General features: G+C 40.6%; 1 protein-coding gene across 1 annotated transcript; it reads right to left on the reverse strand.

Moving 5' to 3' along the window:
* Positions 1 to 16966: 16966 nt before the first annotated feature.
* Positions 16967 to 21564, reverse strand: LOC114320705 (Remorin family protein). The gene is made up of 5 exons (XM_028267765.2): positions 21047 to 21564; positions 20088 to 20649; positions 19030 to 19549; positions 18869 to 18950; positions 16967 to 17320 (listed from the first exon to the last, which is right to left on the reverse strand). Exons 1-5 carry the CDS (start codon positions 21101 to 21103, stop codon positions 17096 to 17098), a joined length of 1446 nt encoding a protein of 481 aa, XP_028123566.1. The 5' UTR covers positions 21104 to 21564; the 3' UTR covers positions 16967 to 17095.
* Between the last annotated feature and the right edge of the window lie 2449 nt (positions 21565 to 24013).

Genomic DNA, 24013 nt, shown 5'->3' on the forward strand with positions numbered 1-24013 from the left:
GAATGTGAGGGTGGACCCTCTGGGAGACAATGATGCGGAGGAGCTAGCAGCGCGATATAGGACGGAGACACAAATGGTGGAGGTGGGGGAACCGGTGGGACAAGCGCGGGCGTCGGCCCTGATATTGGCTCCAAGGCCAATAAGCCAGGTAAAACCGGATCAGTGGCACACTAAGGCTGACAAATCCACAATTACTGCGGCGGATTTGGAGGCTATCAGGGAAAAATACCAGATTCCGGCTGAGGTGGAGTTATTGCTGCCAACATCAAGGGAAAGGCCGTCTGATGCCAGGCCAGGGGAGTTTTCCCTTTACGAGGAGACGCTAAAAGGTGGGTTAAGGTTACCACTGCCCCAAGTGGTGGTTGACGTACTGAACCGTCTGGAGGTAGCGCCGGGGCAATTGATGCCCAATGCATGGAAGATTCTGCTGGCCTGTGCTAGCGCGTGGCCCAAGGCGAATGGAGGGGAAGCCATGGCTGTAGACGAGTTCTTTTCCTGTTATAAGGCTTCGGGGCAGCAAGAGACGTGGGTCACCCTTCAGGCAGTGATGGGGAGGGGATTGGTGGCGGGGCTGCCGACATTGATCAAGGGGTGGTGGCCACGGTAGTTCTACATGTCTTCCAATGGGGGATTGGGAGTGCACACTATCTGGAAGGTGCCCATTAGGTCGATGGAGTCAAGACTGGGGGCAACGGCGGAAGAGAGGGTGAAGACGATGAAGGAGTGGAGGGAGAGAGAGAAGGCCAAATGAGACGAGCTTGTTCAACCGTCCGCATTGTTTGAGGCAGGGTTGGGACCGCAGCCAAGGGGTGGGGACCTCGACCAAGCAGAATTGGAAGCGAGAAGAGAAGTGCAGGAGGCAGAGAATCAGGCCATACTTGCCAAGGCCACGAAGTTGAAGGAAACGCGAAGAGACCGACCGCCTCAACCGATCACGCGGGAGAGGATCCGACCGCGTCCAAGGCCGCTGGGGGGGAAGGACTTAAGCAGTTTTGAGCCACGACCGCCCCCAGTAGATCCTGTAAAAGAACAGGCCAGAAAGGAGGGGGAGGCTCTGAAGAAGAAGAAGAGGAGTGCCCCAGAGGGAGCTGCAGATGAGCCTGGGGCCAAGAGGGCTGAGGTGGCCCCAGCTGAGGTGGAGGTCTCTGTGGCCAAGGGTACCCTAGAGGTGGTGGAGGTCACCCCAACACGGGAGGTTGTGGAGACTGCCCTAACAGTGCAAGTAGGAGTTGGGTTGACTGAGGTTGCGCCGAGCGGGAGGGAGCAGACCCAAAAGGGCCCTGCCCCCCAGGAAGGAGGGGTCCGTCTGGCCACGGCAATCTATCACGCTCGCGCGGTAGCTGGAAGGTTTGAGGAAGAAGAAGGCCCAGCCAGGGCGAAGGCAGACCGCTTGGTGAAGATTGTGGAGGAGACAGCCCTACGCTCGGCATCGAGATTCAATGAGGTTAACCTGCTGAGGGGGTTATGCTCTGCCCAAATGGAGGTAACCACCTTGGCAGGGGCCCTTCTAAGAAAAGCAGGGGCTGCCAAGCTAAAGGATGAAGAGGCCAAGGCCTAGTTGGCCAAGTTGAAGAAGGAGAGTGCCGACTGGAAGACTACCCATGCTGAGCTGCAAGCAGTCAAGTTGGAGCTGGAGGACACACGCCGTAAGGTTGTGTCGCTCGAGTTCCAACTGGCTGGCGAACAGAAAAAGTTGGAGGAGTCTGAAAGAGCCTGCGCCGTTGCGATCGAGTGGCATGAAGAGGCCATGAGCAGCAATGAAGAGCTGGTCAGGCAAAAAGATAAGGCAGACGCCAGAATTGGAGATCTGTTGAAGGAGTTGGAGGATGGGCGCGTCGAAGCAGAGGAGGAGAAGGGGAGGCTCGTGAGAGAGTTGGAAACAGAGAAGGCGAAGGCGATGGCGGAGATAGAGAGCCTGAGGAAGGGGATGGAAGAGGAAAGGGCGACGGCGGCTGCTGAAAGGGGGGCCCTGCAGAGAGAGCTGGACGAAGAGAGGGCGAAGGCGGCTTCTGAGAGGGCGGCCTACCCTGATCTGTGCGTTGCAGCAGTGGAGCAATACAAAGGGTCTCCCGAATTTCAGATAGCGGTAGATGCCGCAGTCGCCAGGAATCTGGCTGGGCAAGAATCTAGGGGGGTGGGCCCATCAAGGACGACTGCTGGAGGTAGGACAGAGGCAGAAGTTATTGAGAGCTTCCAACAGTCAGACTTCTACAAGCACGAAATGGCTGAGTTCTGGGACAGCGGTTGGAAGATGTTCAAACGCAGAGCTGAAGAGCTGTTCCCAGACTTAGACCTGAGTAGTGTAACAATTGGTGAAGATGATGTGGCCCAGACCCCCCTGGACGAGGGCATTGAAGAAGAAGAGCGTGTATCCAGCGAGGAGGAATAACCAAGGAATAACCAAGAAGAGCTTCTTCCCTGTGTCTGTTTTTTTTTATTTTTTATTTTTATTTTTATTGTAATGAATTTGTGTACACATTGTAAATGAATAAAATTTTTGTTTATGTTGTCAATTGACTGTGTTGGCCTGTATTGTCTAAAATGAATGAAGTCGTGTTATAAAAACTGGTCATAAAAATTGGGCAATAAAAATGTCGTGCAAAGTTAAGTTAAAAGTTCCTCCCTGCAGAGTGAGATTGGAGTTGTATGAAAATTGAGAGGATGATAGTGGTTTATTGAAAAATTGGATTATGAAATTTGTAGAACATAATATTCGAATGGGGTTAGTACTTCCAGTTAAATAAGGACGGATGAAGAATCCATGGATGAGGACAGAAAAGTAGGTTTTAAATCGTAACTGAACGGTTAATTGTAAACCTGTAGAGAAGGGATTGGAGAAACAAGCTGGGTGGGGTGGGAGATAATCTGATTAGTAAATGAAATACGTGGGAATATCTTTGGAATCTAACTAAGTAAAAACGTGGTCTGGGAATTGTGAATAAGCTTCAAAATGTGACTAAGTGTTAAAAATGTGGTCCTGCTTGGCTTTGAAGTGCTCAGTCTGGCTGAGGCTGCGAGGGCTCGGTCTGGCCGAGGCTTCGAGTGCTCGGTCTGGCCAAGGCTTCGAAGTGCTCAGTCTGGCTGAGGCTTTGAAGTGCTCACTCTGGCTGAGGCTTTGAGTGCTCGGTCAGGCTGAGGCGCTGAAGTGCTCAGTCTGGCTGAGGCATCGAGTGCTCGGTCTGGCCGAGGCTTTGAAGTGCTCAGTCTGGCTGAGGCTTTGAAGTGCTCAGTCTGGCTGAGGCGTCGAGTGCTCGGTCTAGCCGAGGCTTTGAAGTGCTCAGTCTAGCTGAGGCTTTGAGTGCTCGGTCTGACCGAGGCTTTGAGTGCTCAGTCTGGCCGAGGCTTTGAAGTGCTCAGTCTGGCTGAGGCTTCAAGTGCTCGGTTTGGCCGAGGCTTTGAAGTGTTCAGTCTGGCTGAGGCTTTGAAGTGCTCAGTCTGGCTGAGGCTTTGAGTGCTCGGTTTGGCCGAGGCTTTGAAGTGTTCAGTCTGGCCGAGGCTTTGAGTGCTGCAAGTGAAAGTGTCATGGGAGCGACATATAGACAGTTGAATTATAAAAGCTGAGAACTTCAGTCGAAATTTGCATTATGTATCAAAAGGGGGAATACAATAATGTTGACAATACAAAAGTGTGAACTTATTGATAGTAACGCTTCAAATGTTCCGCATTCTAGGGATAGGGAAGGTCTCGACCTTCCATATCTTGAAGTCGGTAAATGCCTGGTCGTGGTCGGGCTCTTACAACATAGGGTCCCTCATATTTGACTGCCAGTTTGCCCTCAGTTGGATTCTTTGTGGCAAGAGTCGCTTCTCTCAAGACAAGGTCGCCTATAGAGAACTCTCGTGGTCGAACTCTGCGGTTGTAGTGTGTTTTCATTTTCTGCTGGTACGAAGCCAATCTGACGGCAGCAGTCTCTCTGAGCTCTTCGATGAGGTCCAGGTCTGTTCGATGGAGCTCTTCGGTTGAGGCGAGATCCGGATGTAAAACCCTGGGGGTGGGCAGACCGACTTCTACCAGAATAACCGCCTCAGCGTCATATGTTAAGCGAAAAGGGGTTTCCCCAGTGGGAGTGCGAGCAGTGGTTCGGTAAGCCCAGAGTACACTTGGTAGTTCCTTAGCCCAAAGGCCTTTTGCAGCTTCAAGCTTAGTTTTGATGATTTTCATAAGAGAACGGTTGGTGACCTCAACTTGGCCATTTGCTTGGGGATGACCGGGGGAAGAGAAGCATGATTGAATCTGGAGATCTGCACAAAATTTTCTGTACTTCGCGTTGTCGAATTGTTTGCCGTTGTCGGAGATGATGGCTTGGGGATGCCAAATCGGCAAACGATCGATTGCCAAATAAACCTGGTGGTGTTCCGCTCGGTAATTGTGGCAAGAGGTTCAGCCTCGACCCACTTGGTGAAATAATCAATGGCGACAATTGCGAACTTGGTCTGGCCTCGACCGGTGGGAAGTGGACCAACCAAGTCGATCCCCCATTTGGCAAACGGATAAGGGCTGCAGAGTGTGATTAACTCTGTAGGAGGAGCATGGGGGATGTTGGCAAAACGTTGACATTTATCGCATTTGAGCACGAAATCGGCTGCATCCTGATTAAGAGTTGGCCAAAAATACCTAGTACTGAGTATCTTGTGGGCAAGGGACCTACCGCCGGAATGATTACCACAAATTCCCTTATGGATCTCCTGCATTACATAAGTTGCTTGAGTTGGATTGAGGCACCGTAGATATGGCCGGAAAAAACCGCGCTTGTACAATATACCGTCGACAATGATGTAATTGGATGCTCAAGATCGGACTTTGGCTGCCTGCTGTTGGTCATCTGGGAGTGCCCCTGCGGTCAAGAATAGGAGAATGTCGGATGCCCAAGGGATGGGTTCGTTTTGGATGAACTGTACAGCTTGCAGGTCGAGTGAAATGGCCGGGTGTTGTAGATATTCGAGACGGACATCGTGGCTGAGATTAGGATGGTCAGCAGAGGCCAGCTGAGCCATCTCATCTGCATTGGAGTTTTCCGCCCGAGGTATGTGCCTGATGTGGAAGGTATTGAAGAGGCGAGCAAGGGGGAGTGCCATATCCCTGTAAGCTCGCATTGTGTCTTCCTTGGCGTCGAAGTCCCCCGCCATCTGACCGACGACGAGCTGGGAGTCGCTGAATACTCGGAGGTGGCTGACCCCAATGTCCTTGGCAAGGCGGAGTCCTGCTATCAATGCCTCATACTCGGCCTCATTGTTGCTTGCTTCAAACAAGAAACGGAGGGCACAATTGAAATAGTCGCCCTCGGGGGAGGTGAGGATGAGGCCGGCCCCACTTCCTTCTTTGCGAGACGAACCGTCAACATTGAGAGTCCAAGAATGAGGATCTTCTGGCTTTGTTGGAGTTGGTGGGAGTGGTGGGGTAGTGGTCGAGGTCGGATTGGTGAACTCCAGGATGAAGTCAGCTACGGCTTGCCCCTTGATTACTGTCCGAGGGCGGTAGGAGATGTCGAACTGGCTGAGTTCTACTGACCACTGCATTAGTCTGCTTGAGAGTTCTGGTTGCTGCATGACCTTTTTCAGGGGCTGGTCGGTGAGGACCACTATGGAGTGGGCTTGGAAGTATGGGCGGAGTCGTCTGGAGGCAATGACCAAGGCCAGGGACAGTTTTTCTAATAAGGGGTAGTTCTGCACCGCTCCCCTGAGAGCCCGACTGATGTAATAAACCGGCCGTTGGATTGAGCCATCTTCTCTGAGGAGAGCTGCACTGACTGCGGTGCTCGACACTGCTAAGTAGAGGAAAATGGGCTCGCCCGTGATTGCCTGTGAAAGAATGGGAGGATTGGCCATGTATTGCTTTAACTGTTGGAAAGCCTCTTCGGATTCAGCTGTCCATTCAAAAGTCTGCCGAAGAACTTTGAAAAATGGTAGGCACTTATCTGTTGCACGGGAAATGAAGCGGTTGAGGGCCGCCACTCGGCCGATGAGTCTTTGAACTTCTTTAACCGTCCTAGGTGACTGTATCTCAATCAAGGCTTTGATCTTCTCAGGGTTAGCTTCAATGCCGCACTTCTCTGGGTTGAGCTTCATCTGGTACTTGCGCAAGGTGGCGAAGGTCTCTCGTAGGTCAGTGAGGTGATTGGAGGAATATTTGCTTTTGACTAGTATGTCGTCGACGTAGACTTCCATATTCCGACCTATTTGGTGATGGAAAACGGAATTAATCAGCCGTTGATAGGTGGCCCCAGCATTCTTCAATCCGAACGACATTACACAATAGTGGTAGGTACCTCGGTCGGTAATGAATGATGTGTGTTCCCGATCAGATGTGTGCATCAGGATTTGGTTGTACCCAGAGAAGGCATCCATGAAGCAGAGCATTTGATGACCGGCCGTGGCGTCGACCAGTAGATCTATGCGGGGAAGGGGGTAGCTGTCTTTGGGGTAAGCTCGGTTCAGGTCAGAGTAATCGACACAGAGCCGTCATTTGCCATTGTGTTTGCGGACGAGGACCATGTTGGACAACCATCGAGGGTAGTCCACATTTTTGATGAATTGGGCCTCGAGGAGCTTGTCAACTTTTGCGGCTATAAGAGTGTTGCGCTCCAGATGGAAAATGTTTCTGGCGGTGGGGTCGAAAGTGGGGTTCGATGCTGAGGCGATGGGTTATGAAGGAGGGGTCAATGCCTGGCATGTCTGAATGGGTCCAGGCAAAAACATCTCTGTGCTCGGTCAGGAGGGCGGTAAGATCGGCCTTGGCTTGGGAAGGTAGTTGGCTACCGATTTTGGCGGTTTTGATGGGGTTGGTGGGATCAATGTTAACTTCAACAAGTTCCTCCACAGGTTCTCCTCTGACCAACTCGTCCTCGTCTCGGACGTCAAGCCCTTCGATGATCATGGCCTCTTTCAGCTTGACTTCTTTGAGGGAGGTGACATAACACTCCCTGGCCACGGTCTGTTCTCCTCTGACAGTTCCGACGCCGAGATCGATAGGGAATTTGATGGCAAGGTGGTATGTGGATGTGATGGCTTGGAAGGCGTTTAGGGCTGTGCGGCCAAGGATGATGTTGTAAGCAGAGGGGCAGTCGATCACAAGGAAGGTGAGCAACTTAGTGGTCTGCCTCGAGTGTTCGCCAATGGTTATAGGTAGGTCGATGGAGCCGATGGAGGTCACACGATCGCCGGTGAAACCGACCAGAGGGGTTTGGAGAGGAGACAAGCTTTCTTCTCCAATCTTGAGCTGGCGGAAGCAATTAAGGAAGATGATGTCTGAAGAGCTGTCATAGTCTATGAGAACTCATCTGACCTTGTAGTTGGAGAGGATGGCGGAAATGACAAGGGGGTCATCATGTGGGTAACGGACTCCTGCACAGTCGGTGTCCGTGAAGGTGATGGGTTCGATCCACTGTTTTGACTGTTTGGAAGGTCGGTCCACCGTCGCCACTGCTTTGTCTGAGCCCGGCCTTATTCTTCTGAGCTCTGCCTTTTGAGCCGAGCGGGATGGTCCCCCGCAAGCAAGGCCCTTGAAATGACTCTAATTTCGCCGACTGGTGGAGGGGGATTGCTTGGAGGTCGAGGCGGTGGTGGTGGGCGATCATGGCCTTGGTTAGGTGGGGCTTGGTTCCGGGGTGGTGTATGTCGGCGATTGTTCCTGGGAAGGTCGGTTCTTTGCCTCTGCTGAGGGCGGGTGTCTGTGAATCGGCTGAGGCGGCCCTGACGTATGAAGGTCTCGATCTGATCTTTGAGGTTAATACACTCGTCGGTGGTATGGCTATGGTCTTGGTGGAAATAACAGTATTTGGACTGATCTTTGCGATTGGAAGGGTTTCGTGAAGGCAGGGGCCACTTGAGGGGGTAGTCCCGCTGGATCTGATTGAGGACGTGTTCCATGGGAGAGTTGAGTGGTGTGTATCGCTCGAACCGACCGGGCGGTCGGGTCGGAGCCAACCGGTCGGCTCGGTGGGGTCGGTCATTATAGTGGGGTGTTTGGCTATTATACTGGGCGGTCCTGGGTTCTGAGTCTTTCCTCTTGTCTCTGGGGGTCGGATTTTTAATGATCGGCTCTTGCCGAGCGGCCAGGGAATCTTCAGCATTCATGTATTTCTGGGCTTTGGATAGTAGGGCTGCCATGGTGGTTGGAGGGTTTTTGGAGAGGGAGAAAAGAAAATCGGACGACCGTAGGCCGGCCATGAAAGCCGTGAGGATGACCTTGTCGTCGTTCTCCGTTACTTGAAGGGCTTCGGTGTTGAAGCGGGTGACGAAGCTGCGGAGCGACTCCCCCTCGGTCTGACGAATGTTAAGGAGTTGGGTGGCTGGGCGTCGCTGACGCTGGGCTCCGATAAAATGGCTCAGGAAGGAGTCACTGAGGTGTTGAAAGGTGGAGACGGAGTCCGCCGGTAACTGGCTAAACCACAACCGAGCAAATCCCTTCAGTGTCACGGGGAAAGCTTGGCACATGATCTCGTCAGGGAAAGCATGGAGGATCATGAGGGTGCGGCAGGTTTCCAGATGGTCGACTGGGTCCGTTGTGCCATCGAAAGAGTCAATGGTGGGCATTTTGAACTTGGCGGGCAACGGTTTGTCCCGGATGGAGGCAACAAAAGGCGAGTTGGCGGTGACTGTGGGCTTGTGCTGAATGTTCTGCATGACCCCTTGTAGTTGGAGCTTCATAGCTCGGAGTTCAGCGTCCCAGAGGGGAATATTGTCGCCATGGTCGGTCAATGGAGGCTGGACGCTACTGGCTTCCCCCTCAAGGGCTAGTGCCACGACTGACGGGCGTGGGGGTGGAGGTGGTAGGCTCATATGTGGAGGAGGAGGAGGTTGTAAACCGTTAGGGTTGAACGGAGGGGGTGGGGGAGGAGTGTGGACCAGGGTTCTTTCTTGGTTGGATGGAATATCTGGAGGTGGAGCGGGGAGGTTTCTTTGGAGTAAAGCACTGATCAGGGCCTGGTTTTGCTCGGCCATGCGGTTAATGTTGTTGGTAAGTTCGATGATGTACTGTGGTGGGTTGTTTGGATGGGGAGAGTCTGTTTGATGATCGGCGGTATTAGGGTGAGAAGCCATGGACCTAGTCGTGACCATACACCTGGACGGGTGAGAGGAAAAGGTGATGGGGAGAATGGGGGGCTCCGGCGATAGTGAACACAACTAGCGCACGGATAAACTACAAGTTCCCACAGACGGCGCCAACTGATGATGCATCTCGTCCTAGGTGGATGGGTCGGGCTGGTCCAAGCTCCTCAAGTTCCGATCGAGACGGATGGTTCCACCAGATGACCTACAAACAAGTCCAAAGGGGAACGGGGTAGTCCCCCAGTGAACCCTCCGGCGAGCAAATCAATAGTGGAAGAGAGAAAAGTATAAAGAGAGAGAGAGAGATAGAAAAGCTTAACCTTTCTCTTGTCTTTGATTCTTGCTTATATCCTTTGGTAATCATTTCACTGTCCCTTGCGACGTGCCCCCTTCCGCCGAAAGCCTGTGCCGTAGCTTACCTTGTTCAGGGTGAGGGGGTTCTGTTCCGACGAGGAGGTGTTGTCGTAATAAATGTTGTGATGGGCTGCATTAATGGTGATGTGTTGTGGCAATAACTTTGCAGATCTTTGTCTGCTGATGTGGCCTGTGTTTCACCTGCCATGTGCCCGAATGTCATTGGCCCTCCATGCCCAAATGGCCTCTAGCTGTCCTAGGCTTTGCCAACCGGGTTATGCTATAGGTCCCAAGCGATGGGTTTGGGGTTGTTTGCTGTGGGCTGTAAGCCTTATGGGCCTATCCATGTCATTATTATATATGATTTTTTTTTTAATTTTAAAAATAAACAAATATTATGTCTTGTGAGCTACACCCAAAATACATGTCACCATCACGGGCTGAGTGAGGGGGGGTTTTTGGCCCTTGCAAACTTTTGAGAATATATCCCTCTAAATTTATTTTGGCCATTAATTTCTTGTCTCTAAGACCATCTCCAATGGTTCATCAAAGTTGACATCAAATTTAAAATTTGGTGAAAAAGTTACTGTTTGGTGTTCCAACGGTTGCACCAAATCGATATTAAATTGAGATTTCAGCAAACGATTCATCAAATTGAGGACAGAATACATATTTCATCAAAACACTGTGGGTGACCGTTGAAGTAGAAAAGTTTCAGAATTTTACACATGGGTCGACCACTTGGATGACCACCTGGTCGACCCCTTGGTCGACCACCCGGTCGACCAGTGCATGCGAAATTGACCTGGTTCAAACAGTTCAAAAGGTAAAAAAAAAAAAAAAAAAATTGGCTTTACCGGTCGACCAACCGGTTGACCCGCAGAGGTAGGTTCAAATAGTTTAAAAAGGTATTAAAAAAAAAAATTTCCTCCTAACCGGTCGACCATCCAGTTGTCCTGAAGGAGATTTGATGAAGGTGAACCGTTGGAGCATTCAGTATCAAATTGAGGAAATAGTCATTTTTTTACTCAGATTTGGTGAAACATTAAGTGAACCGTTGGAGATGCTCTAAATGAAGCCCAAAAGATGTCAACATTTCATTTTATCCTATTTTTTATTTTGTATTTCGTAGGTACCCTATACTCTTAAAGGAGTTTATTAAACAACCTGTTACATTTACTGTTAGAACAGCTTTAAACCTTTTTTTATAATACAATTCATTTCATGCATTTTAATTAGTTTAGCAATGTTACAAACTCAGAAAAAATACTCAAAGAAAAAAAAAAAATTAGAAAAAAAGCAATAGTTTATATTCATTGTAATCTCACTAACTTTAAATCTATATCGCACATATGATTTTGGGATAAAATTCAAGATAAATTTTCATGATTCATAACATTTATTTTTTCTTTACCTCTGTCCCTTTTCATTTAGCAACATATTTTTTTCATTCATTCGTCACTGACTTACATTGTTATTACTTCTTTAAATTTCAAGCCATATGCTATTTATCACCACATTTATTTTAATTTTTTATTTTATTTTCTATTTGTATTTACTCAATAAATGTTTGTGTACATGTGAGGCATATGATACAACCCATCATGCCACACGAGAAGTTAAATGAAAGTAAAATTTTTTGATAAAACATTTAAGCAATATATACAACTCTATTAAATTTTATATTAATTTACTTTCATTTGATTCAAAATTATTACATAAAAAATAGGTCTAACTAAACTCGTATGCCCGGTGAGACTTATCTCGCTGCAATTATTTTGGTCCCCCAGTGATTGAACCCTGGCTCCGCCTCTGGTCACTATCAACTTTATTGACCCAAATCGCTTTTGATCAATTCCAAGTATATAATGAAGAATTTCTATTGCATATTTAGGGGTGTAAATTTGGCCCGGCCCAACCTATCTAAGCTCGGGCTTGGGACGGCCCATGTCGGGCTGCCCAAGCTCCCGCTAGAATTCGAGTCGGGTCGGCCCACATACTAGAAAATTAGGCTCAGGCCCAAGCCTAGTCTTTAGGCCGGTCCTAAACAATTTTTTTTAAAAATTTGTTTCCTATTTTTTCACCAAAATTCTATTCTTTTTCACTAAAAATGGCACTAGGCCACGGCTCGGGCTTTGAGTGAGCCCAGGTCCAAGCCCAGGGTCTCGAATTAGGCTCGGGCCCGGGCCACAGGCCATTCTTACACTCCTATACATATCTAATAGCTATAAAGTAAAAGCATTTAAATTTATAATTATTTTAAATTAAAAAAAAATATTACGTTCATCATTAGATAATGTAATAGAATCTTTCCATTACAAATGTATAATGGAGAGGATTGCAATCTCAAAAAATTTAGGATAAATTATACTTACTTTTATTGAGGTTTCAAAAAATTTAATTCCATATTTTTAATATAATTAGTTACACTGGCATTCCTTAAGGTTTTAATTCACAAAAATTTGGATCATTTTTATTAATAATTTATTAGTCATATGAATAAAAAAATTTATTTTATTATCTCAATCATACTAAAATGTAAATTTATCTTCGTTTATTTGAATGTCTACTTACAATTGGCATTAGTTTATGTCACTTTAATCATACTAAAAAGAAAGTTGGTGTAATTATGTCAAAAGTGTGGAGCTAACTATATTATCTCCAAATCTCAAGAAATATGAGTGTAATTTATCCTAAAATTTAGATATATTGCATACTTATTTTTTAAAATCACTTTTAAAATTTCTTTAAAAAAAAAAATCCAACTTTTTTTAGTTAATCTACAAACTACAATAAAGTATTGGACACTTAGATGGCGTTTGGTAATACTTACGTTTTCAGTTTTCAGTTTATATTTACAAAAATTTTAAAAAATTATCATAAAAACTTGTTTGGTAAATATTTTGGTTTATAAACCAGTGGTCTCAGTTTATAAATTTGGCCAAAATTTGTAAACTCAAAAAATGAATTTACGTTTTCAGTTTTCAGTTTTTTTTTTTGACCACCCACCACTCGCCACCACTTGGCACCATTTTTCACCACCGTCTTCCGCCACCACCATCCACCACCACCCTCCACCACTGTCTTCCACCGTCACCACCCACCACCATCTTCCGTCATTGCCACCACCATCTTCCGTCGCCGCCACCACCATCTTCCGCCGCCACTTTCTGCCACCACCGTCTTCCGCCGCCACTTTCCACCACCACCATCTTCCGTCGCCACCACCTGCCACTACTTTCCACCACCGTTTTCCGCCGGCACCACTCACCACCACAATCTTCTGCCACTACCACCACCCGCCACTACTTTCTACCACCTTCTTCCGTTGCCACCACCTGCCACTTGCCACCACTTTCCACTACCGTCTTTCGCTGCCGCCGCCACCACCCGCCACTTTCCACCACCGTCTTCCGCCGCCACCACTTGCCACCACCCGCCACCACCACATTCCACCACGGTCTTCCACCGCCACCACCTGTCACCTACCACCACTTTCCACCACCGTCTTCCGCCAGCACCACCCACCACCCGCCACCTGCCACCATCTATCACCACTTTCCACCACCATCTTCCGCTGCCACCACCTACTACCACTTTCCACCATTGTCTTCCGCCACTACCACCTGCCACCACTTTCCACCATCGTCTTCCGCCACCATCTTCCATCACTGTCTTCTGCCGCCACCACCCACCACATGCCACTATTACCCATCACCCGCCACCTGCCATCATCGTCTTCCGTCACCACCACTCGCCACCACCCGCCACTACCGTCTTCCGTCGCCACCCACCCGCCACCACCGTCTTCTGCTGCCACCATCCGCCACCACTCGTCACCACCCACCAACCGCCACGCCACTACTCGCCATTTCTCACTCTTTTAGTTTATATTTTTAAAAATTTTCAAATATTTTGTCCAAACCAAACGCGTTTGTAATTTATATTTTTTTAAAAATAAACAAAAACTAATTTATAAATTTTTTGTAAATATAAATTAAAAACGTAAGTGTTACCAAATTCGAGTTTTAAACCATCTCCTATAAATTTAGAAGTACAATCACTTAGTTATACTCAAATTATAAATTCAAATAACAAAAGGTTAAGAGAGAACAAATCTGTTGAGATTTCATGCTGAGAAAACCGAAGTGTATGTATAGGCTTATGTATGGGAGTGGGGAGGGGAGCACAGTTGCCAAAGTCTATAACCTCGAAGAGGAGTTGAAACAAATCCAAAGTCCTAGAAGAGAACATAATCTACACTAATATATTATAATACAAAAAAATGTTTGAGAAATTTAATTTATCACTTCTAAAATTTACTTTTAATAATAATGTGTTTAATAAGTGTCAAATTTTAGTCGGTCAAATAATTTATTATGTGGTCTAATCTTAATATCATATCGTTAAGAATTATTCAGAAATGATAAATTAAAAGGACGTAATATTATTGACAGATAAAAGGAGTCGGGAGTGGAGTGAACTGTACAGACACAATCTGTATTATATACGCACTGGTCGATCAACCAGTACCGCTGCTGGTGAATAAAGCATATGAAAGACACATCACACATACGCAGAGTGTAGTAAGATTCAATGCCCTTTACACAAAAGAGTAAAGAGTCCCCACTCACTCACTGCTCTCTCTCTCTCTCTCTCTCTCTCTCTCTCTCTCTCTCTCTGATCACTGTACACTGATCATGTATGTATGTGTGTATATAAAACAGTGGAAAAAGAAGGGCAGCTAGAGGCAGACAGGCACAGGTGGGACCAGGGGTTCATGGATCCTCTATCCATCCAACACTTGCAATGCAATGCAACACCCATTCCCACCACATTCTACTCTTTCAGTTCTGTCTTCTCTGCCCATCCTTTGTACAATTTTACCTTCTTCTAGGCCCATTTTTTCGAGTTTAATTTTCTTCACACATTTTATACGTTATGAGTATAAAATACACATCTCGTTCAAATTTATGAATCCACTACATTTTTTAGAAAATTTAAAAAAAAAAATTTCTTAGAATTTGAAATTTGTAACAAATAAATCATGAGTTTTTAATTTTATTAATTTAAATCTTAGTATTTTGATTTGTTTTCAATCTAAATCATTTGTTTATTTTCGTTAAATAAAATTAAAGGAAAACAAATTATATTTTAATCATTAAATTCAATATAGGTATATATAAAATGTCTAAAATATTTTATTTGTTGAATTTAATGACTAAAATATTATTTTTTGTTGATTTTATTTAATAAATATGGATTAAATTAAAAACAAATCAAAAATTTATGATTTAAATTGACAAAATTAAAATCTCATAATTTATTTTTGTTATAAAGGATCAAACCTTCAATTTTTTTTTCCCCTAACTTTTTTTAGATGTATGATTCACAATTTTAAACTAATGTGTGTGAACAAATTCTTGCTATTTGTTGGCAACGTGTCAACATTGATGGACAGACAAATTTTGGATAAATTACAAGTTTGCTTAAAATATGTATTGTCTCTTGTGATTTGAAAAATTAAAAATATCTCATTGTTAGAATTTTTTATTTAACAGAATTAATTAAAAAATTAAAATTTCTAATTGTTCACCTGTACAATAATAAAATTATCTGAATTATTAATTGAAATAAAATTTTAAAATTATTAAAAACTGTTAATTAACTTGATAATTTATTAATAAAATGACCTATTTGTTATGAAATTAGAAACCTTATGGGGCATAATATAATTTTTAGAACCACAAAGGATAATTTGTAATTTAAATAAACCTCAGAGCTGTGTTATTAATTTATCCAAAAAATTTAAGATTGCATGTAGATATTAAATTTACGAACCAAAAAAATATAGGAAAAAGAAATGAAGCTAATGGTAATTATTAATTTTTTTTTGTCTTGTTCCACGCATCATTTTATAAATTCAAAACACAATTTTAGAAATGAATCTTATATAGAGACTATATGAGGGTAGCAAGGAGTCCGAGGAGGTTGTGTGTGGATTATTAAATTAATTTGATAATCATAATGACATAATTTTATAATTTTTGTTTAAAAAATTAATGAACTTTTTAAATTTACACTTGTTCATTGAATCTTGTAAACCTCAATCCAAATTCCTAATTTAGGTTGCAGCTATATATGTTATAAACGAAGAAAAATATATTTTAGGAAATATTAAATAAACCATGATATTTCTCTTCAGTTTTTTTTCTTTTTTTTCTTTTTTTTTTTCGATTCATAATTTCTCTTCAGATTTGTTGTTATATGTCATGCTGAGACTTTAAAGTCTAAACCAACCCTACCCTTATTCATTGATCACAGTACGTAGATTACCAAATGTGTATTCACAACAATAAAACAAAGCCCTCCAACATTTAATTCAAGCCTCGTTTGGGAAGATAATAATGTTTTAGCCAAAAAAATTATTAAAAAAAATTATAAATTCTCTCTACTTTTTAAATATATATATATATATATATATTTTATTATAAAAAATAAGATAAATTATACCTTGCCCATATTTTTTTCACTTTGACCCTTAAATTTTATTTTTTCTAACTTTTGCCCTTCGCGTTTCAATTATTTTTCAATTTACTTCTAAAACTAATTGTTGTACAAAATTAGACAGAAAATGTCACGATAATTATCACATAAAATAGAAAATATATTATTATATTGAGATTTGAATTTGTGTTAGAGGTGTGAGTTATATATAATAAAATATTTTTGTTACGTGACTGTCAATGTGTCATTTTTTATCTAATTTTTAACTGAATTTAACTTAAAGAGTAAACTGAAAAAATTGAAACATGAAGGCCCAAAGTGGGAAAAAAAAAAAAAAAACTTTAAAGTCCCAAGTGAGAAAGTAATCAAACATAAAGAGGACAAAATGTAATTTATCCTAAAAAATAAAAATAAAAAAACCACTAAAAAGTCAATTTTTAAATGAACAATTATCCCTTGAATGTTTTTACAGGGCTTTGGGATTGACTGATTTAGAAGAAGAAAATGGTTTTTCTTGATTCTAACTATTTATTTGAATTACTAAATATGAAAAAATTAGAGAAAATTTGGGCTTTTCTTTTAGAATTCCAATAATTTTTTTATAATATTAAAATTGTCTATCTAGATAATGAAAAAATAAAATCATAAAAAGTTGCTTTTGGTAATGTAACTCGTAATAGTTTATTTTCTTTTCTTTTATATGGTATATCCAAATAACATGTTACATGGCAGAGGAATTACTATTTTTTTTATTTTTTTTCCTTTCCTTTCTAGCTTAACCAAACCAAATGAATGAAACTGCAAAATTTTTAAAATTTTTCCCGTCTTAACTTAATAAATCATTTATTTTCTTTTCACTCTTGAATTCAAACATGTTACTCCACAAGGCCTTCCAACGTTTATGGTTAGGATTTCTCTAATTTTGATTTCTAAATTGTGTTTAGATTTTGAATTTATAGTGTAAAATAATAATGATAATAAAGTAGAAGCCTTTTTTTTGTTTTTTTTTTGGGTCTTTTCTTTTCTTTTGCTCTACAAATCTAAAATCAAAACAGAGTTTTGGGGAAATGGAACTCTGGATATTTTCATAAGAACATGTGGTACACAATGCAGATTGTTTTTCTATAACTTTCCTCTCATGGATATGTCTTCTTCTCCAATTGGCTTTTGAACTTTCTTCTATTGTTCAAAGATGATTATTACAAGGGAAGCAACCGCAAGAACTCTGGTGGCCTGAGAAATGTGAATTCTGCCGGTTCACCATCTTCTGCGCTTGTTTCATTGCCCTCTGAATTTGCTCCGCATGTTGCATTTGGGCCGTCGCCCTCCATTCCTCCGCTCTTCTATGAACAACTGCCATCCTCTTCATCAACTTCTCTTCCAAATCCGATTTCATCCTTTGGATTTTCACCTAAAAATCATCCCATCATACAAAAACTTCAGATAACTAATGCCCAAGACATAAATCAATGTCCAACCATAAAAAAAATGAAATGGGTAGTCCTATTTTTACTCCACTTTTTGTTTTACGCGGGCTTTTTTAAAATTACAGTGACAAGGACAAATACAAAAGGCTGAGTGAGTAAATTTATTGAGTAATACACACTTCACCTATATATTATATTTTGATTTGGCTCGAATGAGCATTTTGAAGAAACTTAAGTTGTGTTTTAGAAAAAAAAAAAGGATTGTTGACCAAATTCAAAGGTGAAGCGCATTAATTTATTGAGTAATCATTGTTTAATCCACTAGGAATTACACATTCAAATTTTAAGTATGAGTGATCCCCACCCTCAATTCCCTAGAACTTTGCTCACATGGGCTAATGACAACATTTGTCTTGTATGAAGCTATAAAATATATGTGCTTGGATGACTTTTCTTGCCTTTCTTCTTCTTCATAAAGTGTGAAACCATATTAGTAAAATGTACCCTACATTGGGTGGAGGGAGGAAGACACTCTTTTTAGGTTTGGACCACAAAAGAAAATAAAAGGGGAAGGGTGTTAGTGAGCAGCGGGTGGCTCGAGGAAGGATGAAGCCAACGACTGGCAAAGCCTTCCAACTTTAGTCTATAGTCAAAAAAATTCAGCTCGTCTCTCTCTCTCTCTCTCTCTCTCTCTATATATATATATATATATATATATAGGGAAAAAGTTAGGAATCATCAAAATTTTGTCATGAAAATGATCATGAAAAATTTATGATCTTTGGATTACCTTGATTAGTGTATGGTGTTTTATTCTAAGTGTAATCCAAGGGTCACAAACCTTTTATGATTATTTTCATGACAAAATTTTCATGATACCTAGCATTACTGATATATATATACTCTTCAGTTATGCTAGGTATCATGAAAAACCTTTCATGAAAATAATCATGAAAGATTTGTGACCTTTGGATTACACTTAGAATGAAGCACTATACACTAATTAAGGTAATCCAATGATCATAATTCTTTCATGATCATTTTCATGAAAAAAATTTCATGATTCCTAACTTTTCTCATATGCTCTTAGAACATTGTCCCTACCTCACAAGGAGCCACATGTGTTGCCAAAGATTGGGGTCACCAATGATGATGCCAAATATAAAGTTGGAACTTCATATAATTGCATAACCTGTCCAATGATTTGTAATGAAAAATAATACTATGATAATTAGGGATGAAAATTATACCCAAAAAAACCAAACCGGCTGATTGGACTGACCGAAACCCAATTTTCAGTATGTTTTTACCCCTAGACTGGTTGGTTTGGTTTGTCTTTTGTTAAGTTTTGGTCTAAAAACCAACCTCTCCAAAGAGATCGCACACCTAGTGCTATTGGAACATTTGGAGGCAAATGCAGTTATCAAACTATGTTTTCATGCTTGTGATATGCTTGTACTTTTGTGACAGAGGAAAATGTAGTATCAATGTGTCTAATGGAAGCCAGAGAGCAAAAAGGACTAGAAAAGTACCTCAAGCTTTCTTGACTGAGCTTCTGCTTTAGCACTTTGGAGGTTCACCCAAGCTTGAATTTTCGCTTCCTCTCTCTGGTACCTGTAATTCTTTCCAGTTACAATTGTTGCAAAACAAAACGTAGAAAACAAGTTAATTTAGCAACCGAACAGCATTTTACCGGAGGCAAAACTTGTTCTTTTCCTCTTCTTCCCATGTACAAGGTCTTGACTCCGAAACACTTCTCCTGCACTCATTCCCAATCTCAAAGTGCCTCAAGCTCTTTGATATGTCCTCTTCCTCCTCTTCCCTTGAGCTCCAAGTCGAAACAATGGAATCAAATTGAGTCCCAATTTGTAATTTAGCTAAATGGCAATCTTGCAGTTGGGAAATGTCGATGTTGGCGGTGTTTGCACTATTGGAGCTCACTAAGGCCAACGGGCCTGACCTATTTGCAGGCGTGTTGTGTCGAGCAGGGGATGAGCTCTTGAACGGTGTGTGACATCTTGAAGTTGTCGAACTCCCAAGCGGAGTCATCTCGGTCCCGACATCTCTATGTTTAACCTCATGAACCGCCTCAGTCGATGCATCTTTCATGGAATTGTCAACCAAGTTTCCAAACAAAAACCCTTCTTGCATTGGCTTCAGGCATCTGTATTTGGGGAAAATAGGTTCTACTTCTACCTCATTTGTGAACTTATCTGCAGGAACAAAATCCAAACGGGTGTTCTTGGAGATTAGTCCAACTGAAAAAAAAAAAATTCTGGCTATTCCAGAACACAGAGCTAGCTATGGCATTTGGGTTTTGGTCAGATTATGCATAATGTTTGTCAATCTATTTTGAGAATCATAAAATAGAAAATTTGACAAAAAATTGAATCATAAAAGGGGTGTTCTTGGAGCTAGGCCAACAGGGGAAAAAAAATTCTGGTTATTCAAGAACACAGAGCTATGGCATTTGGGTTCTGGTCAGATTATGCATAATGTTTCTCAATGTATTTCCAGAATCATGAAATGGAAGTATAACAAAAAATTGAAATCCAATACCCTTATTGGTTTGTAGTGAAAATGCTCAACTAGGTATGTTAACCAAACAAGAAACATTAACAAAAAGAGACAAAGTGAAAAAGTCACACAAGGCTTTTGGAAAACCAAAAAAGAAAAGGGGCACAGTAAAAATTGATTTTTTAGTTGCAGAAAACAAAAAAGGGGACCAAAGGTTGAAGAAAGGTATCATACCTTTTAGAAGTACATCTGAAGAAGCTGAGACCCCATTGAAAACTCTGGCTGAGATCTGATGTTCCAAAGAAGCTACAGACCCATGAATGGTTGAGACTTTTTCCTCTGTAACCCTGGATTTCTCTGCAAAGACCTCACATTGTTTGGAAACTTTCAAGGGTTCAGATGATTTCAAGCCATGTTGTTGATGATGATGAGCAGGGGAGTCATGGCAAGAGCTACTACTGTTGAGCCACTTTCCTGCATCATCCCACTTTGAAGGAAAGTTTTTTCTTGAGAAATTGCCAGCACTGAAGCTGAAAATGGGCCTACCAGGTGTGGAAGGAGCTTCTACTATGTTCCTTTTTGTGACTGAACTCACTCCTTCTCTCCTCCTCTGAGCTGAAACATCAAGATAACCTCCTCCTCTGCTCTCTGTGATGTGATTTGCCATTGGAAATGACTTCACAAACTCAGATGTCTCCTTGAGACTGAGCTTGCAAAGTGGGTCAGGGAAGGTCTCTACAAATGGGTTCTCCATGGTTTTCTTGTAGAAGCTAGGGTTTCCTTCCAATGGTGGCTCCTGAAATCAAAAAACACCCACAAAATAACAAAACAATTACAAGTTCAGTAATAAATGTTAAGAATCCATCACACCTAATCAGAATCAATAAAATACGAAAAAACACAAGCGCATAAAAATAATAAATTACACGTGAGTACAACATTTGAGTGATTCAACTAAAAAATTAGAGTTAAGTAAGAAAAACCACAAAGAAAAATGACAAGTTACACTCAAATATAAAAAAATACAAAATTTATGTGATTTATTTTAAGACTAAAATTACGTCCACAATTATGCAAGTTTCACGTATCAAAAAGTTACCACAAATTAAGAGAGAGCCTCACCTCAACTACACATGATATACATAGAAATTAGGGCATAAACAAAGAAACCCAAGACAAATGCCATTACTTACCCCATGGGGAGCCAAAAAGGAAGGAGCTTCAAAGTACTTAGGGCTTGTGAGATCCATAGAAGTGAGCTTTGGAGGGGGAGATTTACTGATATGGGGGGGCTAGACTTCGGTGGAATCTGTGGTATTTATAGCTTGGTTGGTGAAGAATCTGCCTACATGAATCATTTTCAATTTTGACACAAATAAGAGAGTCCTTTCTGAGTTGAGAAAGTGACAGAGTAGGGAGTTGAACTGTGAAACAGTATTGCTCAAATTGGGAAAAAGACATTGACTAGTAGTAGCAAAGCATGGTGTAAAAATCCTGTTCAAGAATTGGTCGCATTATGGAACAACCAAACAAAGCTCACAGCTATCCCATAAAAACAATGAAAAAAACTACAGTAATATACAATACAACAGTCCTACTGGAGGAGGAAGAAGACGAAATAGTACTTCATCAAAAGAAGAGTGGGGGCTTTTTTGGGAGGTGAGAAAAAGCACTCAAGAGTCAAGACTCAAGAACAGGGCAGGCTTGGTTTGTTTTTGTGTTTGTATTTTTGTTATTTAAAAAAAAAAAAAATTGTTTTATAGTGGATTTTTTTTTAAAAAAAATTCACTTTTAGATTCTAAATTAGTATATATAAAAAATAAAATAAAAATCCAAAATAGTGTCTTCAATGAGTTTTAAAAAAATTACTTTTTGGATCTTTCTAAACTAAAATGTACATGTAAAGTTTTAAAAAAAATTCATTACACCAAAAAGAGTTTCTAAAAAAAAAAAAAACTTTTGTAACCATTGTCAAACATAATAATTACTTTTAAGTGGTGATCCGTATATATCAACCATCAAAACAAGTGTGAATTAGTAAAATTTTGATATGTTAATGATTCAGCGTATAATATAGATAATATGATATGATACTTTAAAATTATTAAAAATAAATATTTGTTTTAACCAAGTGCATGTGATCTTAAATTATATTTTCTAAATTCAAATAATTTTAAATTTATTTCTAGACTCATTTTGTTTTTGCGAAGGAATTCTTTTAAATTCAATTTTAAAGATACAATTAACCGCTTTTCTAGTTACTAGACACTCCAATTCACTTAAAAAAACAAAACAAAACACAAAAATAAATTCATTTTAAAATTCAGACCATGTTTTTAAACACATGACTTCTAGAAAGGATATGTATTTAGAAGGTCTTTAGTTAATTTTTTAGTTTTTTTTAAAAAAAAGACATGTAAAAAAATAAAAAGAATGATATAATTGGATATTTTGATTTTTTGACTCTTTTAATTGAAATACCCCAAAATAATCAAGATATACGCAAAGTAATCTGAACTAACACTTGATTATTAAAAAAATAATAATAACTAATAAACAGTGTGAAGGCTACCTGCCTTTTGCTATAAAACACAATCAGGAATCATGATACTCATAACACAGTGACTATGAGAACAAAAAAAAAAAAAGAAATAAAAATAAAAGCTATCAAGGACTAGTTAGTTTATATTTTGATGAATTTGGGGGAAGCTTCTTGTTGGGCATTGAATTTTGATCCAGTCTTTTAATGTGCACACATTGCATTGCAGTGCAGAGACACTTCACGGGAAATCAAGATCCTCTCCTTCCTTTTTCTTCTTAATTCCTTCCTTATTAGGTGATTGGGCTTACTTTTGGATCTAATTTTGATAATCCGAACCGTTCACATTTTAAAATTTGTTGAGTATATTATATCTATTAAAAATCAAGTTAATCGGATATCAGCAAATATGTGTTTAAATCATCGCACTATAAACTATTTTTGAAAAAAATTTAATAAACAGTTTTCCGAACACATAGTTTCTGATATCCGATCAACTTGATTTTTTACAGATATGATGTACTCAACAAATCTTAAAATGTGAATGGTTTACATTATTAAAATTGAATCCAAAAGTTAGCCCAATAACCTAACAAAGAAAGAGTTAAAGAGAGAGATGAAGGAGAAAATCTTGATTCACTTCACGGGAGGCTTTTCTCTCTGCATAGAATCCCAATCTTGCAGGTTAGGCACACTACTTTTTCTCATGCAACCATGCTCTCTCACATCTGTACTTTTATTATTATTATATGTGGTTCGAGTTTAATTTTTAGGAAAATGTCTCGTAACTCAAATTTTGTGGCTCAAAAGTGGCTCAAATGGCCAAAACGATGTCGTTTTGGCCATTTTTATGTTGTTCTGTACTCAAAACGACGTCGTTTTGGCCATTTGAACCACTTTTGAGCCACAAAATTTGAGCTACGTAGCATTATCGTAATTTTTATATAATAAAATTTATATCTAGAATGAATTTTAATCATACAATAATTTTTTTAAATAAATTTTTTAGCTATATAATATTAATTTTTGATAACTCAATATTCGACTTATTGAATCGACTAATTCGAAAGACCATCGACTTGGGAAGCTCTCAATTATAAGCATTTTTTTAATTTTTAAATACACCTAACATAAATATATTTAAAAAGTATAATTTTCGGTAAAAAAAATAACTAAATATCAAAAATATAAAAAATTATGAAAATTCAGTATATTTTTCATATTTTTATGTATTTATTAATTTTTTAAAATATTTTTTTCATAAATATTTTACTTTTTAGATACATCTAAGTAAGATACATCTAAAAAAGTAAAAAAATACTTAAAATTTTAAAAATATTTATTAAAAATAAAAAATACAAAAAATAAAAAACTCAAATTTAAAAAAATTAAATTCAAAAAACTAAAACTAAACACACATAATATAGTTTCATTACTCTCACCCTCTCTCTCTCTCTCAATTTTAAGAAAAAGATGTGTTTTAAATTATCATGAATTTCTTCCCATTCACTAGTAATCAATGCACAATAAATGCAAACAAAGCTTAAGGATGCTAACAAAAAATAATGTTATATGTATTTATTAGTGTATTAATTAATGTACTAACAGATGATGTGACATA

This window comes from Camellia sinensis, chromosome 15 (assembly GCF_055761805.1).
Source record: "Camellia sinensis isolate YWXY chromosome 15, ASM5576180v1, whole genome shotgun sequence".
Classification (NCBI taxonomy): domain Eukaryota; kingdom Viridiplantae; phylum Streptophyta; class Magnoliopsida; order Ericales; family Theaceae; genus Camellia; species Camellia sinensis.

Coding starts and splice junctions, on each gene's coding strand:
- LOC114320705 (XM_028267765.2), bottom strand. CDS start 21,103: ATGGATCTCACAAGCCCTAAGTACTTTGAAGCTCCTTCCTTTTTGGCT. Junction 20,650..21,046: donor CCTTTTTGGCTCCCCATGGG/GTAAGTAATGGC, acceptor TTTTGATTTCAG/GAGCCACCATTGGAAGGAAA. Junction 17,321..18,868: donor CTCAGTCAAGAAAGCTTGAG/GTACTTTTCTAG, acceptor GATGATTTTTAG/GTGAAAATCCAAAGGATGAA.